Source organism: Tachypleus tridentatus, chromosome 3 (genome assembly GCF_004210375.1).
Source record: "Tachypleus tridentatus isolate NWPU-2018 chromosome 3, ASM421037v1, whole genome shotgun sequence".
In the NCBI taxonomy this organism is placed as follows: domain Eukaryota; kingdom Metazoa; phylum Arthropoda; class Merostomata; order Xiphosura; family Limulidae; genus Tachypleus; species Tachypleus tridentatus.
The window spans coordinates 17,877,687-17,894,015 of NC_134827.1; the positions used below are offsets into that span (position 1 = coordinate 17,877,687).

Genomic DNA, 16,329 nt, shown 5'->3' on the forward strand with positions numbered 1-16,329 from the left:
CTCTAGTGGCTTCAGCAGGAAGTACTATCGAATTATTATGACACTTAAGATAGCACTGTACATAATCTACAGTGTCTGTTTAAGCCTATCATTTATTGTCATGTTTATCTTTTCTTTAATGTTTGGCACTCATTTAAACTGATGGTACATAATTATAACACCCTATTATACTTATTATTACACTGTCGCTTTTTAAACAATCTTTTAACAATATTCTTGATTTTTTTCTCGGTTTTGCTTTTACAAAGCTCCTCTACATATCCTGTCTTATTCTTTGATTTTTATAAAAATTTGCATCACGTTTTTCTAGGATATTTCCATTTTTTTAATACTTTTTTTTACCTCTCCCCTTCTTTCTACTAAAATGTAGCTTTGCAGTAAAATAAATCTCTTTCTTGACATGAAATTGTTATATATTGGGGACTTGTGCGATTAGAGCAAGGGAGCCGGTCTGTGTAACAGAAGTCTAACAAGCACTGTTGATAACTAAAATGCAAATTCACGGAATACCCTATACATAAATTTAGATTAACATCTCTTCACTAGGGTATCTATAAATAATTCAACTTCTTGTTGTTTTGTTGATGCCAGTGAAAATTCCAGGTCCATTGTTCAAAGGATGCTTGCTTATTATATCCCTTGCTTGTGAATTAAAGTTTAACGAAACAGCAAAACAAATAAAAATCAACAGCGAGAAAAATACTTTATAGAATGAAAGAACATTTTGAAAACTAAAAAAATTGAGTTGGCGCTAATGTTTAGACATTATTATAAATACATTTAACGTAGTCGAAACGATGAGCAAAAAATTGGCATTCTAGTCAATCATCTCTGTGTCGTCCATGATTTATGTTGACTCTGATACTATTGTAATCCAAAGCAGCAAGCGAGAGAAATAACAAGGTGTGTAAGAGGAACGGGAACGAACGATATGAACATCACTCAGTGGTTGACGAATTCCGCCCGTTAGCAAGGTGGAAATAGCACTGCTTATTGGTGCTTAAAAATATCTTTTTCTTTCCTTCCCACTTTCTCTCTCTGTATATATATATATGTGCGAAGTATTAGAATATGGAGAAACAAGAAGACGGCAGTAACGACTCCGATGACAGAGATATACCGCAACTGGAAACTTCCATACGGAAAAAGCATGGTAAAGCTTAACCCTTGCATGTTTATGGCTTGTTGGACTTGTTGAATTTTGCTTATCAATCATCGCTGTGCCTTGCAAGGGCAAGCAAGGCATGGCGGTGTTTAATGTGTGATGATTAACTGAGTGATTTCGTAATTGTATTATCTTGGCCTATGTTTAATAGCTATGACACTTTATTTGTATCATGTAGTATGATATTTATTTTTTTGATACTTTAGCTTAAAACTGTAACAGTATTTAGTAACCTTGTTGCTAGGCTATCAGCAGTTCGTTTTTGAACTTGTAAAGAGGAGAATTAGAGATATACCACCATTATCCAAGTGTCACTCATTATTAATGTACCAGACTTTGAAAAACTTGAATTTAAGAAGGAAACTACTTCTAAGTGTGTTTGTCAAGCAAAATATTTTAAAGAAAAATATTAAAATGCAGCAGTATTTTAACAAGCACCAGTCATACAAGTAGGTTTAGAGTATTTTCAGAAGCTTGGAATTGATGATAAATTTTATTTCTCATTCAGTATGTTGACATGCACTGTGCATCAGTAAATTATTTTCAGAATATTGTTTTTTTCATAAAAGGTGTTTGTAAAACATAATTTAAGAAAAAAAGTTATTTAATACTGCTGTTCATCTATGTTTTTTATAATTGTCCTGTGTTGTGTTACTGTTTTTTCACACCACAAAATTTAGATTTTTCCAGTAATCTTAAGTTCTAGGCTGATTCTCTTGTTTCAGATGAAGTTCATTTTATCTTAGCATGGATATTTATTGTGAAATTTTAGAAGACACAATAGATGTTTGTTAATGGGTACTTTGCAGAAATGTGTTTCAGGAGACATTGCAGGAAAGTATTACAGGGGAATTCACAGAAATGTGTTTCAAGAATACTTTAAAAGGGACTTGATAGAAATATATGTCAAGAAGCATCACAGGAAATGTGTTTTTATTAGTAATGTAAATATAGATTGAAATATCTTGACAGTCTTTTCCATGTTTGTTTTTCACAATGTTGTAATCAGTTCAGTGACATAAAATAATTTGTGAATAGTAATTTTATAATCCTTTAAATTATTTTTTGCCCCATAACATTTTTAAATGAGTTTGTATTGGCTTTCAGTTTATATATCAGGCCATCCCATAAGTAATGTCCAAAAATTTAATACAGAAAGTACATCATCATTTCTATCTTTTTAGAAGGATTTATAAGGACTAAAATATGCAGTAGGACATGTGTAAAAATGTTCAGACAAGTAAAAGAAATGAGCCCAACTCTATTTTTTCAGATAATTAATCAGTTAAACCCTTATGAAGATGGATGTGTCTGAGAAGCACATTAGACATATCGTGCTTTATGAGTTTAAAAAAGGCAAGAGTGAAGCAGAAGCTACGTGAAACATTCAAGATGCCTATGGTGTGGAGTCTTTCAGTGAAAGAAAATGTCGAATGTCATTTCAGAAGTTCAGATCAGGCAACTACAGCTAAAGTGATGTGCCACGTTCAGGTTGTCCTGCTGGGTTTAATGATGACTTGCTGCTGGCTGCACTTAATGAAGATTGTGCTGTAACAGTTGAAGAACTAGCAGAGGAGCTTAATTTAACCCATTTAACAATTCATCATCTGCAACAGCTTGAAAAGGTGTCAAAACGTGAAGATGGGTCCCCATGATTTGATGGAAGCCATCCTTAGAACAAGAGTGGACATTTGCACTTCTCTGCACTCTTGTTAATGTAACTCTTCTTTTTTGGACAGGCTAGTAACTGGAGAAGAAAAATGGGTATTTTATAAAAATGTTAAGCACTGCAGATAATGGCTCAGTGTAGGCAAATTGGCTATAGCACAGCTCAAAATGGTCCTCTACCATAGGAAAGTTTTGTTAAGGGTTTGGTGGGATATTGTTGGTGTAATCCACTTTGAGGTGCTGCCACTCAATGTAACAATTACATCAGACTTCTGTTGTCAAAAGTTAGAGAGCTTGAATGTTGCACTGAAAGAATCGAGGGCTGCTTTAATAATTCATAAAGGTGTTGTGGTACAGCAGGATAATGCACGGTTTCATATGGCAAGGATTACATCTGCAAAGATTGAAGAGCTAGACTGGGAAAAACACTTCCACATCCTCTGTATTCTCCAGATTTTACCCCATCTGATTATCATCTGTCCCAAAGTTTGCAGAACTATCTTGATGGAAAAGAGCTTGGAATATATGAAGATGTCAAAACTACCCCCTCTACCTTCTTTTCCTCCAAACCCCAAGAATTTTATGGAAGTGGAATTCAGAAGCTTGTGAAAGTTTGTCAGGAAGTAATTAATAATAATGGAACATACATTATTGATTAAATAGCATTAAAAGCATTTGAAATTCTTTCTCTTTTTCTGAACCTAAAATCTGACATTACTGAAGGGATGACTTGATATATATATAGACACACACACACACACACACACACACACACACACACACACAAACTATTGACATGTTGAATTTTTTATTAAAGTTTTTCTTTCCTGCTTTGAATGTAGACAAAACTTTGTGAACTCAGGTGCTGTGATTTATTTAATTAGGCAACTTTTTCAGTACATTAATAAACTATAAGTTTGTGATTATTTGTCAATTGTACTTGAAAGTTGATTTTATTTTCATAAATTGTCTGTCTCTCAAAAAAATAATATATAAAGATCTAAGTTCTAAGTTTAGTTTTATACAGAGAATTTTTCTTGCTTGAGGAGTAACTAGTTTCAGTTATTTGTTAGAAAGATTATGGAAGAACTTGTGAGTTCAGTGTATGGTTTATATATTTATAGATCTATATTCTTTTTCATTTTTGTTTTCCAGTTAAGATATTTCAAACCTGTTTATTTTACAAAATACCATCCTTATAAGAGGTTTTAAATATCTGCTTTATACCCCTTCTTAAGTATTTAATAGTATAATAATCTAATTTGTAATAGAGCATGTATAACATGCATCTTAATATATATACACACACACACACACACACACACATTTATAAGGCTTCTTAACTTCCTAGTTATCTTTTACAAAGATGTCTGACTTCTATATGTAATAAAATCTTGTAAATATATCTGACATAATGTGAAAAGAAAACTTTTTTGAGCTCAGATCTACTCAGTGAAGACAGAATTACTACTTTAAAGTAAATATTAATGTGTGTTTCAGTTGGTGTCAAAAGAGCTTTTTTTAGTCTAATAAAAGTTCTATGAAATTACGTTTTCCCAGTTTGCACAAAAAATAAACTTCAATCTACTTAACTTGGCAAAAATAAATAGTATTTTGTAAAAATAAAATACAAGTTTTTGAAAATTGAGAAAAATTTGGTTCCTTGGCTAGGTTTTGTATTTGTTTCCTGAATGAATCATTAACAGTGTTTTGTATTTTAAATGACTCTACAAGAAACAGACTACAAAAGAAAAGTCACATGATTCTCAAAGTTAGTTTTGAATGTTCCATTATATTTTTTCTGTTATCTATACATCAAGTTCATAGATAAGTATTTTCATGTCTTGTAAGGAACATGTTTTTCTTGTGTAGGAAAATGCAGTTTTTTCTACACAACCAGATTTAAGTTATACTGCAGTCGAGCTCTTTCATCATGGGTAAGTGTATCTCAGAATTATCAGTATCTTTGTTGAGCTTAATGTGAGATAAAAACATGGAGGAGTTTTATGGGTATTTTTGCTGCCCAAACAACAGTAGCTCTAGTGTTGACTTTAGGTGTTGCATAATGCATAAGTAACTGCACAATTAATGCTAAACAGTATATTGAGAATAGACTGTACATTTATCTTTAGTGATGTCTATCTTTTTTCTGTTGAAATAGAAAAAGGAACTTTTCTAAAAAAAAAATTAGTTAATGTTTATGGGAATAAAGTTTTACTATATTTAATTAATTTTAATTTTTATAGACATGTTATTATTGTTAAAAATGATGATGTTTGTAATTATGTGTCAGAGGTTACAATAAATATTTTATGTATGATTTAAATTTTCAATGTAAAAGTGAGATCTGTATATGTATACATGTAGCCAGATTTTGTATGAAGTTTGTAATAATATATTCTCTAAATCTCAAAGCAAAGAGAAGTTTGAAAGGACAGGGAGATGTCAGAGAGATGACATGAAGTAATAAAATGCCAGTGAATTTTTTTTTTTTAAGGTTTTGGATGGAATTTGATATTTGTTTCTTTGTCTTCAGTTTTCCTCTTAGAATCTGGTTTCAGGGAGTGGCTTTGTAACCATAATTGCAATGACATAGTTGATATGACAATAAACTTTAGTATTTCAAGTATTTTATAAGTTTGGTTTATTGCTAACTAAAGTTTCAGTTAATCATTTTAACTGTTAATTATTCTGTTTTTAGACATTTGTTTACTGTTCTATCATTTTTCAGTGACTGCTATATATTGCTTGGCTGCTATTTTAGTAACTGATTTAAGTTGCTGTTTAATACAGCAATTGTTTTTATTCATTCATTGTTTTTGAAACTCAAAATAAAATAGTTATTGAAAGAAATGTGTGACCTACAAAGTTATCTTTAGTTAACTGATACCAACAACCATGTGTGCCAACTAGTTTACAGTTGTAACACAGTACAAATTTGTTTTTGTATAAAGTAGACAGTCATACAGTAAGAACAGTTAAACAAAATATAATGTACAAATTAGAAATTGGAATAGTACATTTCATTTCAAGGACCCTTACCCAGTGGATTTGATGCTTATTAGATTAAATTGCAGAGATTATAACTTAAGACTTTCCGATAAGTTTCAATATGATTCAGATAAAGTTATCAGTATTTGAGGTGATTTCATTTAAAATTAAGCCCATGTAGAATAGACACATCATACATATGTACAAGACAAAATGTCCCCTTGTGGCTCAGAGGTATGTCTCAGGTTTATGATACTAAAAATCAGGTTTATGATACTCATGGTAAGTACAGCACAGGTAGCATAATGTATAGCTTTGTACTTACCAACATTCAAACCAAACCAGAACAAATTTTGTTTTTCTCTCTTTTGATGAAAGGGTTTTTTTTTTTTTTTTTTACTGTAAAGATGAAGGAGTTCATCCAGCAATCACCTTCCTCCTGGCATAATCACTAATAACATCATTCAGAGATAAATTTCATTAGAGTTGTACTTGACTGGGTGTTCTATTCCTATTATATTTTCACTCTTTGTTTTTTAATTTTACACTTTGCAGAAGTTTGGGATGCAAAATATACAATGTGATTATGTAATTTACTAATGTGATTTAAAGTTAACAAAGTCCTCTAGAGCCTTTGAGTAACTTATTTTAGGTTTTAGGGATGGGTCCATTAAACATATTTGATATTTTTGTGTGATATATTTCTTGTGTTGGGATATTATATTTCACATACAAGTGTGAAGTTACAGAATAACCCCATTATTTAATTGTTCAGTGAAAAACAATTTTTTCAATTTTTCTATTTTTTCTAGAAAAAACAAATTTTTGTCCATTCAAACATGTTCTTAATGTGATAAGGTAAATTCATGCATTAACGCTAGTGACACTTGTTAGTGATGTGCGTAACCATTGCTGATATTATGAATTTTATATATCCTTTTCTTAATAAAGGTAGAAAGCAGTTACATAGCAAATATAAATAAATGTCATTATAATGTATGTATTTTATGAAATGAAGTAATTCTTAAGTTAGCCACATTTTAGTCTGATTTGCATATTTTATAATGTTTGAAAACTGGGAATACTTCAACCTCAGTCATTAATGTTTAAAGTTTTAGTAGGGGTTTGGCCATTATTTAGTACTTAATATCAATATATATTTACTATCATTTTTAACTTTTTTCATTAATGGTTCTTTTAATTAAAATACCAAAATTTATTGTTGACTCAATTTTTTTTCTATCAGGGAGATCGCATGTGGTCCTTTGCTGTTGGCTTGTACTTCATAAAGCTTTACCCAGAATCTCTCAGACTTTCAGCAGTTTATGGTTTTACAGCAAGTTTAGCCATAATTGTTTGTGGTGCTCCTATTGGCAGTTGGATAGATAAAACAGCTCGTTTGAAAGGTAAAGAACAATGTTTTGAGGCTAATTATTCTTCATTACTTTATTGTTTACTGTGGCATTTTCCACAAAACCAATAAAATATTTATAGAATTACTAATGCTGTAGCAGTTTGAGTTGTGGAAAAGCAGAGTGGGTTACTAGCAAGTGCTTGTGAGGTAACTCTTTAACTCAGTTGATAGAGAGCACTTGTTTGGCATATGTGAAGTACCAAGTTTGAATCTGAGTTGAGTAAGTAGTAACAAAAAAATAAAATAACATTAAAATTATCACTAGAAAAACTACAGCCCAGTATGGGGCTTTGTTTATGATAACTGAATAACCTTGAAATTTGAATTACTTGTTAAAAGTTCCTTACTAGTACTCTCTAGTGGGTTAACCATGTAGTTCAGTAGATAGAACACTTTCCTTGTGTATGAAAGATCTTTGTTTTAAATTCAAATTGAGGAAAAAAAATTGAAATTATCACAAGATAAATTGCTGCTCAACTATTATTTAACTCTTGTCTCTGACATAAGACCTCAGAGCATATTCTTTTTGGGTGAAGGGGAAAATGTGATAATTTGAGTTGGTAAAAAAAGTATCTTACTAGCAAGCAACAGTTGTTTAACCCTTTAGTATAATTGGTAGACCACTCATTGAAATAACCACAATACTATTGTTTCTTAGAGTGAAAAGTGTTTACTTTCGTGTTTATTGTCACTTGTATTATGTATATTTTGGAAATTTGTCCAACTGAAAAGTTTTAATACTTTTCTTACTCTTATTTAAAAAAAAAAAAAAAAAAACAAAACAAATTTAATGTAATTATGGTAAATAATTTAACATTAAATCTAAATGTTCTGTGTAACTCAGTAGCAGCTCCGTGATTCTTGATGTGAGAATATAAAATAATTTATAAATCTCTCCCAAACTACTATTAAACTTGTCTGACATTATCTACAACTTACACCCAGGAGTCTGAGTAGAAATCTCTTTATATATTGACAAAATTCCTAATGGTGTTTAACTCCATAAATGATGAAAAATGTTTTCTAAGTGTGCTCTAAAAAATAGACATTTTTTCATAACATGGATTTAAAACAAGTAGGGAATACACATTATGTATAGTATTTGTATGTATGGAGAAATGTTCAATGTCGTATAAGTTGACAATGTTTTTGAATTTACTTTCTTGTGAGATATGTTGAACAACATAAATGAATGTGCAGATTTTTTTTAATACCTGTTTTAAACTACAGGTGCTTAGGCTAAACTTTAAGAAATGCCTTTGATAGAGCTTTCATAAAACTTTAAGGAAAGGTAAAAATAATTAATTCTTATAAAGTAATCAAAATTTGTACTTAGTTTTTTCACAGATTTTTGATTTATTCTGTTCTTCATTGAAAAAAAGCCTGAACTTTAGAAAATACTTTTTTTGTACTGCAAGCAGATGGATACACAAGTTACAATATAAATGGGAATTATATGATTGCAATAACAGGTAGGCAGACATTGACTTATAAGCATAAGGAAGAATTTTGTTGATGGTGGAGCATACATGTTTTGACAAAACATTGGTTTAACTTCTTCAGGTATAATGAGTGCTATTTAAACAAGGTTTCTATATTATTACGAAGACTACAGACATAGGGATTAAATATGAAAGTAATAGTGTCAACAGGTAACAGGATATAGGTACAGGTCAAGTCTGTCAAGTGTATGAATGGTAAACAGACCTTGCCAGATGTGGCTGATGTTCATGGTTTAGAGGGAGATCATTTACAACATCATGTGTACTTGGTAAGGTTTGTTCACCATTCATACACAAGCCCTCTGCTCCCTATATTGAAATTACAAGATTCCAACTTGTCTCCCATGTTGCATGTGGGGCATGACATCTGATGCTGTGATTCTGTCTACACTCCTTTACCAAACTATCAATTCTTGTTTGGCAGTGTTTGAGTTTGGACTTGTTCTTTTGTTTGTTTAATGCTTTATGTTTGACTTTGTTTTCCAAATAGTGTTTTTTTTTTTCAAATTAATTTGCTTCCCTGCAACCAGTTTTTATGTATTGTTTATTAGTTAATTCTAGTTGCTTTATTACTGTACTCAAGTATGGGGAACCTTTCTGTGACAGTGAATTCCAAAGTTAATGTTACTTCTTCAGTGGTTACAACAGTGACCAGCATTTATACTCGGGGCTTAGATGTGGGTGACCTCACAGTGGATTTATCTGTTTTTATATCCCAAGAGATTGAATGTTACATGGGACAGCCTTTGTCCTTGGACATTGCCCATGCTCCTTGTGAACCGGGTGAGCCTGTGCATGCTGATAAGGACTTTGTTAATCTTTTTCAACCTGAAGAGTTTGCTGTTCCTTCACATTCCAAATCTGAGAAGTTGTCTAGGCCTCATTTATTCTTTATGGATTTTGGGTTTCTGGTTTGTAATGTTTTATTTCTTTCCCCTATTTCTTACATATCTCATCCTTTCTTATTGCATGATTAATTTTCCCAACCATTTTAGGTTTTCCTCCTTCCCCTGATGTTTGGGTTCATGCTGATCACTTTGCCTTGCAATTAAGTGTAAGGATTAGCATGCTGTGCCCTATGAGGACTTATGATCAGTTCATCCTTTCCTACCATTGTGCCAACTATCTATTTTTAGGTCAACAGTTATTAGTTCCTTATTGTCTATTTGGGTGGCATTTGTTGAGTCAAATATCAATTTTACCCATGCACAGTATTCTTGCTTGCATCTTGCCTTTTACCAAACTCTTTTAGTATTTTTCTGCCATATGTCTCCTATCAAAGGATTTTCACAGAAATCCTGAGGGGTTTTCTGCAGATACCTTTGCCCCTCTCTTCTTCACCATAGCCTACATATTGTCCTCAGTTCTGGTGTTATATATGTAGTTTCTTTGTTGTTGAGACCCTATAGGTCATGATGCCATGTAGGGTTGAGTCAATTTACCCTCAACATACCTTAGGGATTTATGAATAGCTCCATTTTTGAGATGTTATGTCATTGATGTGGTCCTGGAAACTATCAAGTTTCAGGTGCCATTGATACAGCAAAAGTCCACCCTTATGAATATTGTAGCCTGTTTGTCTCTGTCAAAGTCTTATTTGCCTCCGATTCCCATTTCCTATCTTACCTGTCCTTTCTTTCGGGGTACTTTTTTTTGTCTTCCATGATGACTTCTCCCCCATTGTTAACAGTACTGGTGAGTAACTGTTACGTTTGGGCCTGGTGGGAACTTTGCTGTTCAAGTTTCTTTATTGCTAGCATCCCTTAATTGATGATTAATAGGTGCTTCAGGTTCTGTCAAAAGGATTCATTTTCCAGTTTCTTTCTTCACTCCAGGTTTCTCCTTTCCTAGTTTCCTTTCCTTCTTCTCAAGATCCTTTGACCAGCCAACATCTATAAGAATTCGTTTGGGAATTGCTCTTACATTTGGAATTGGGGAATTGAGCCTGTTCCACATTTTAGAGAGGTTTTTATTCACAATTTATTTTTGTCTCTCAGAAAACTGTGGATTGGTGACTAGTAATCAATTTATCACAACCCAATTTTGTTATGAACTCTTTTTCTTTTCTTTTTTACACTTTGAGATGGGCATTTTCTCCACAGTTTTTGAGGACAAAACATATAGATATTCCTCAATCTCATCTTTATTTTCAGTTTGTCCATCTTTGAGTGGGTTTTAAACTGTAGGCCCTCCCTTTTGGACTTGTCATGGTACCTTTTGGGCTTTGTCAATTAATCCAGGCTTTTGCTTGGCATCTCTATAATCTAAGACTGGAATTTTGTTACATAGATCATTGGCTCGTTCCAAACAGGAATCGGTCAGTCGTGCTTGGTAGCTCCTGTTTTTGTGTCTTGGGTGGTCTGGTTGATCAAACTGAAAGTCCTTTTTCAGAACCATAAAGAGCAGACTCTTTTTCCATTTGAGGGTATTTTTCTACTTGCATATTAATAGATTCCAGCCTTCTCCTTTATGACTTCTTTCAATGGAATTTTTGGTTTACTACACCCTCTTGGCCTAGTCACTAACTGCTTGCAAGGTTCTGTTGCTTTTTGGTGGATGTGGTCTTCAATGAAATCACTAGTCCTCTTTGATTGTGCCTACATGCAATCCCTTTAATGAGTATTTCACTAATGATAAAACATTGCTTGGAATCCTTTTTCCACTCCCATTTCCCTTCTTCCTTCCCTGATAGAATCTACTTTGGTGGCTGGAGAAAGCCCTTAATTTAGCAGGCAACCACTTCCTTCCTCATGTCTGAATCTACATTTTTTTGTGGATACATCCCTTCAGAAATAGGGGCATAGGTCAGTCAACCAGGAAGTGGCTGTTGGTCTGCAGACAAAAGTGCTTTGCATATCATTGTTCTTGAACTTCTATTTGTATGTCAGACATTGCATCATTTTTTCTTTTTGCCAAAAATTGTTTTGTACAATTCTACAGAGATGGCATGTATAAGCTATCATGGGGGAGCCCAGTCCAAAGATCTGTTATGGTATGTTGGATCTCTTATACTGAGTCCATGTATATCTCACCCCTTATTGTGTTTTGTGTGTTGGGTGCTTTCAGTCTGGTTGTGGATCATCTTTTATGCCATGACTGGTTATATCCCATGATATGAGCATGAGATCTCCTTGTTTTCAGGAATCTTTGCCTTTGATGGGGTTCTACCCATATGGATGTCTTTGTTACAGGCCATAACATCAAGTCACCTGTTTTTTTGGTCATGTGTACTTCATCAACAGGCTCTGACAGTCAATGCCTTTGGCCAGGATTGTTCACACAAGTATTTTTATATGTACTTCCATCTGATTACTTCAATTGGTGATTTCTCTTATCCATCCACTCCTTGTCAAGTTATCTTGATTGCTCTTTATTGGCTAGCTCAATCTTGGTTTCCACTATTACAAAATAACTACTCCTCTCTCCTTCAGTTCTTCCACTTTCTTCTTTCTTCAACTTTGGTTACATGTCCTACATCCAAACACTCCAGTTCTGCATCTCCATGTCTGGCTTTTGTTTTAACCATGGCAAGAAGACCCAGTTTTACTTGTTGAGTTACTTCCTTGTTTGCTGGTTTCATATGATTATCTTCTGTGGAGGTATAATAACCAAAGAGGAAGGTATTTTGTTCTTGCTCAACAATCAGAAGGCTTCTTGCTGATGATCTCATTGTGACTTGTATAGTGGAATTTCTCACCTGGCTCTTTGACTTTGTGTCTCCTTGCTTTCTGGATATTGGGTGGTCTTTTGCCATACCTCCCCCCCCCCAGAGTTTTTATTCCCTTGTTTTTATCATGCCCATACATTCTTTCTGATACATTACCTCTCAGGTGTCTTACCTTTCTGGATTGTGACATTAATGGTTCTACATTCCTTTATGCTACTTCCATTTGAACCACTTTTTTTTTGTTCCATGTTTCATCTTTCCCTTAAAATTTCTTTCTTTCTTCTCTTAGCCTGTGGAAGTTGAAGTTTGCATTTGTTTGCCATTGACATTTCAGATATTCTTTATCACATTAACTTGTATTCAAATCATTTCTCTTTCCTAAAGACATTAGTGGCTAAAGAGGGTGGTTCTTCCTTTTCTCCTATTTCTCTTCCTTCTGGTTCCAGATAAGCTTCTGTGCCTGGTCAGAGCTCTTCATTGTAATATAGCTCATACTGCTTTCTTACAGAATACATATTCTCAACTCTTTACCCCCTGTCAACCCCCCTCTCCTTGTGCTTTTGTTGTTCCCTCACAGTGGTCCCTTCTCCTTCTCAATGTGGGATTCCAGCTAATCTTGTGAGAAGAGGTACAAACTGTATGGGAAGTTATGTCTTGGAGGACTGAAAGTGAATTTTCAGTCTGTTTGAGATAATAAGTGGGAAAAAGTAGTCAAAATTTATAATATGTTGTAAACATGTATGAATTTATGATTTTGTTGTTCTTTAACCAGTATGATAGGAATACAATATCAAATCAATAACACCCTTCTCAAATTTGTGTGTTCAAAATTTATGTATGTGTTCATTAAGATATTTTCTTCTTTAAAAACAAAAACATATTTTGGAAATATATTTTATTCCCTTCTTCTATCAAATTTAATTATTTATTTCCTTGTCAAAGATTTTACTCCTACATTCTGCATGCATTTCTCAGTAATACTTCTATACACGAAAGGCTGAAACTTGATTGCATACTCTATGGAATTCAGTGCTCAGTCTTTGAGGTTAGTAGCAAATACTTAGACTTGTTACATGATCTGGGTTATTTGTTTGAACCAACATAAGTGAGGCTTTAATGTATCAGTACATTGTAGTCAAGCAACAGCTACAAACATTTTTTTGTGTGTGTCATGTTTAGTGCAAACTAAAATGTTTTGCTACTTGGGGAAAAAAGGGAGGAAAAACGTCAATGAAGATTTATTTTTAACATTGTTAGATAAATTATTTTGTCTAGCTGGAAAAATGGAAGATACAATGTTTTAAAGCATTTTTAAAAATACAGGTACTTGTAACATATATTTGTGAAGCATAATTCTAAAACATGCTAATTGCTGAAATAGTGATCTTCAAGATTTTTCTTAATGTGAATAAATGTTTAAATGCTTGATTAGTACTAATTTTTTTGCATAATTTCTTAGACTTTTCCACTCAATTTTAATTATAGTTTCTTTTTTTCTAATCAAAGTTAATCATAAGGCTAAAAAAAATCATATTTGGTAATTTGTATTGCAGCATAAAACATGATCAAATTGCAGAATGTTAAAATGATTTTTGTTTCTGTATGACAAATAAAAAGAAATCTGAGAAATGTAAAAATTATATTCAATTGTGTAAACCTGAGAATGAAATTACTTGACTGTTCAGTCTAGCTACTTCTCAACATTAGGAAGAATAGCACTATAAAGATATATAAAATACATTTAGCTTTGTGTCTATTTTGTTGACTGTTTATACATTTATGAATGACTAAATAAATTTCAAATATCATTGTGTACTAAATGAGACATTTTTTGTTTTTATATATATATATATATGGTTTTTAAGTGAGTGGTATTCTTTGATATTGTATAATTACATTTTTCATTGAATTGCAATAGAGGCTATACTTGTTTGTACTTGATTATTTTGTGGGCTGTGTATTAATTATATTCATTGTTTTTACAGCTGCTAGGATGTCACTGATTGTTCAAAATGGTGTTGTTGTCTTATGTGCTACTATTGTATGCTTGTTCTTGATCTTTGAGGAAAATCAAGTGCAAGCATTGAAGGGATGGTTTGAGGTTCTCTGTCAGATGATTGTAGTTGTGCTTGCTGTTATTACAAGATTGTCCAGCATGGCTACAGCTATCTGTATTGAAAAAGATTGGACGGTTGTAATAGCAGCAGGGAGGAAGGATAAACTTACAGGTAAGAGATTTAAAAGTATGTACAATAATGCAAAGTTAAAAACAATTGAGTTGGAAAGATATAAACAGAAAAAAAAACTGCTACGTGTAAGAGATGAGCAAAAATGTCAGATTAAAACATCTGCCTTTTAATGCAATTTTTATCACAAATATTTTTTTTGCAGTACTTTGTTAGCTTGTATTCTAAACTATAACTTTGAAATGTTAGTTCTGCATATGTATATTTATATATTGCTAAATCTTTATATATAATGTTTTATATATAAGCAGTAGGCTCTCATTCTCCTAGTGAACTGACATTGTCTGGTATTGAAAAAAAGAGTGACTGGTTGATGACTTGTGGAAGACTGAAATGTTGTTGTTTACACGTCTAATTGTTGGTCTATATTGGACAAGTTAACTGGAGGTTCAACAATAAAATGTGTAGTAGAGTAATATTACCTTTTATTCCAAAGTTTGTTAAGAGGAAAATGAGATTAGAAGGAGTTAAACGTATAATGTAATGAAAAATGTGTTTGTGTTGCAAATAGAAAAGTAAAAGTGAGGTAAAATTACACATTTGACTTTTTCTGGAATCGATCCAGTTTGTACCTTACTTTCTGAGTTACAATTTTTATCTGATAAATTCAGATTTTAGTCATTCATTCTAACTATGTTTGCAAGCATTACTTTTTTTTAAACTTTGGATAAGGTTAAAAAGAAATTTAAATCCCTTTCACTTATTCTGGTATGGTCGTACTTCCTCTCACACAAAGCTATCTTGATATTTTGTCCTCTAACCATTGCTAAAAAGTTTTGCAGTCAGTACACCAGTCTAAGTACCTCGTTTATTTTGATCCATTTCTGAACATGTCCATATGATGTAACTATTCTCCACCAATAGCATTGTACCACCTATATTTGTGCAGCAAGCTCCTGCTATTCTTGCTCAATATTCATCTTCTCAGTTGCCACTGTATTGTTTAGGTGTGTGGTTTTTGTATGTGGTTACTATTTGTGACTGTGCTTTTTTACCATTTCAAATTTTTTCTGTCATTTTATTTTACTGAATTTGCATGTATTTCTTGTTACTGAATTATAAGTGAGTTTAATATGAATTTAATATTAATATATCTTCTGTGGAAATTTCCATTGCAGCTGAAAATGTTACTGGTATCACTTCCCAGGAATTGGATTCAGCTTTACCTGCAGAGGAAGTACAGGCCTTAGTGTAGTTTACAGGTTGATAGATTTATATATTTGGCCAGTTATTTATTCTTTTCAATATTACAATGTTTCTGAGGAAAATTACAATCAATGTGAATACTATTTGAATTATTTTTTACTTATTTTGGTTATTCTCACTCAAAATCTCTTCAGTTGTTTTCACCTTCCATCAGTTGCCATGCCACCACATCATTAACTTTGGTGGAGTATTGTTCTTCGCCTCATTTCCTTCTATTGCTTCTAGTTCTCCCACGGAATTTTTGGTAAGTTTCATGACATGTACACTCCATACCTGGTTGATATGCCTGTGGTAGGCACAACTCCGATGTCTTGTGTGGCTTGTTCCTTATTTATATGCAGAAGAATTAAGAATTTCACATCATAATTGTTCAGTGTTTTTGATATGTTAGATATTTATGTATCTTTTGTTATCTGAGTTAAGTTACAGGAATTGTAAATTAGATACTGGTTATTAGATGTTTTTTTAGG

The 16,329-nt window shown here is 32.6% G+C and overlaps 1 protein-coding gene across 1 annotated transcript in view; it reads left to right on the forward strand.

The window, feature by feature from the left end:
- The first annotated feature begins 577 nt into the window (after positions 1–577).
- The window catches only part of LOC143246461 (ferroportin-like), a 30,008-nt gene continuing 14,256 nt past the window's right edge, over positions 578–16,329 (forward strand). Inside the window, exons 1-4 of the mRNA XM_076493203.1 lie at positions 578–1,153; positions 4,706–4,770; positions 7,071–7,230; positions 14,393–14,635. Of these exons, the coding sequence (XP_076349318.1) occupies positions 1,072–1,153; positions 4,706–4,770; positions 7,071–7,230; positions 14,393–14,635 (550 nt within the window). The 5' untranslated portion in view covers positions 578–1,071. The remainder of the gene's footprint in view (positions 1,154–4,705; positions 4,771–7,070; positions 7,231–14,392; positions 14,636–16,329) is intronic.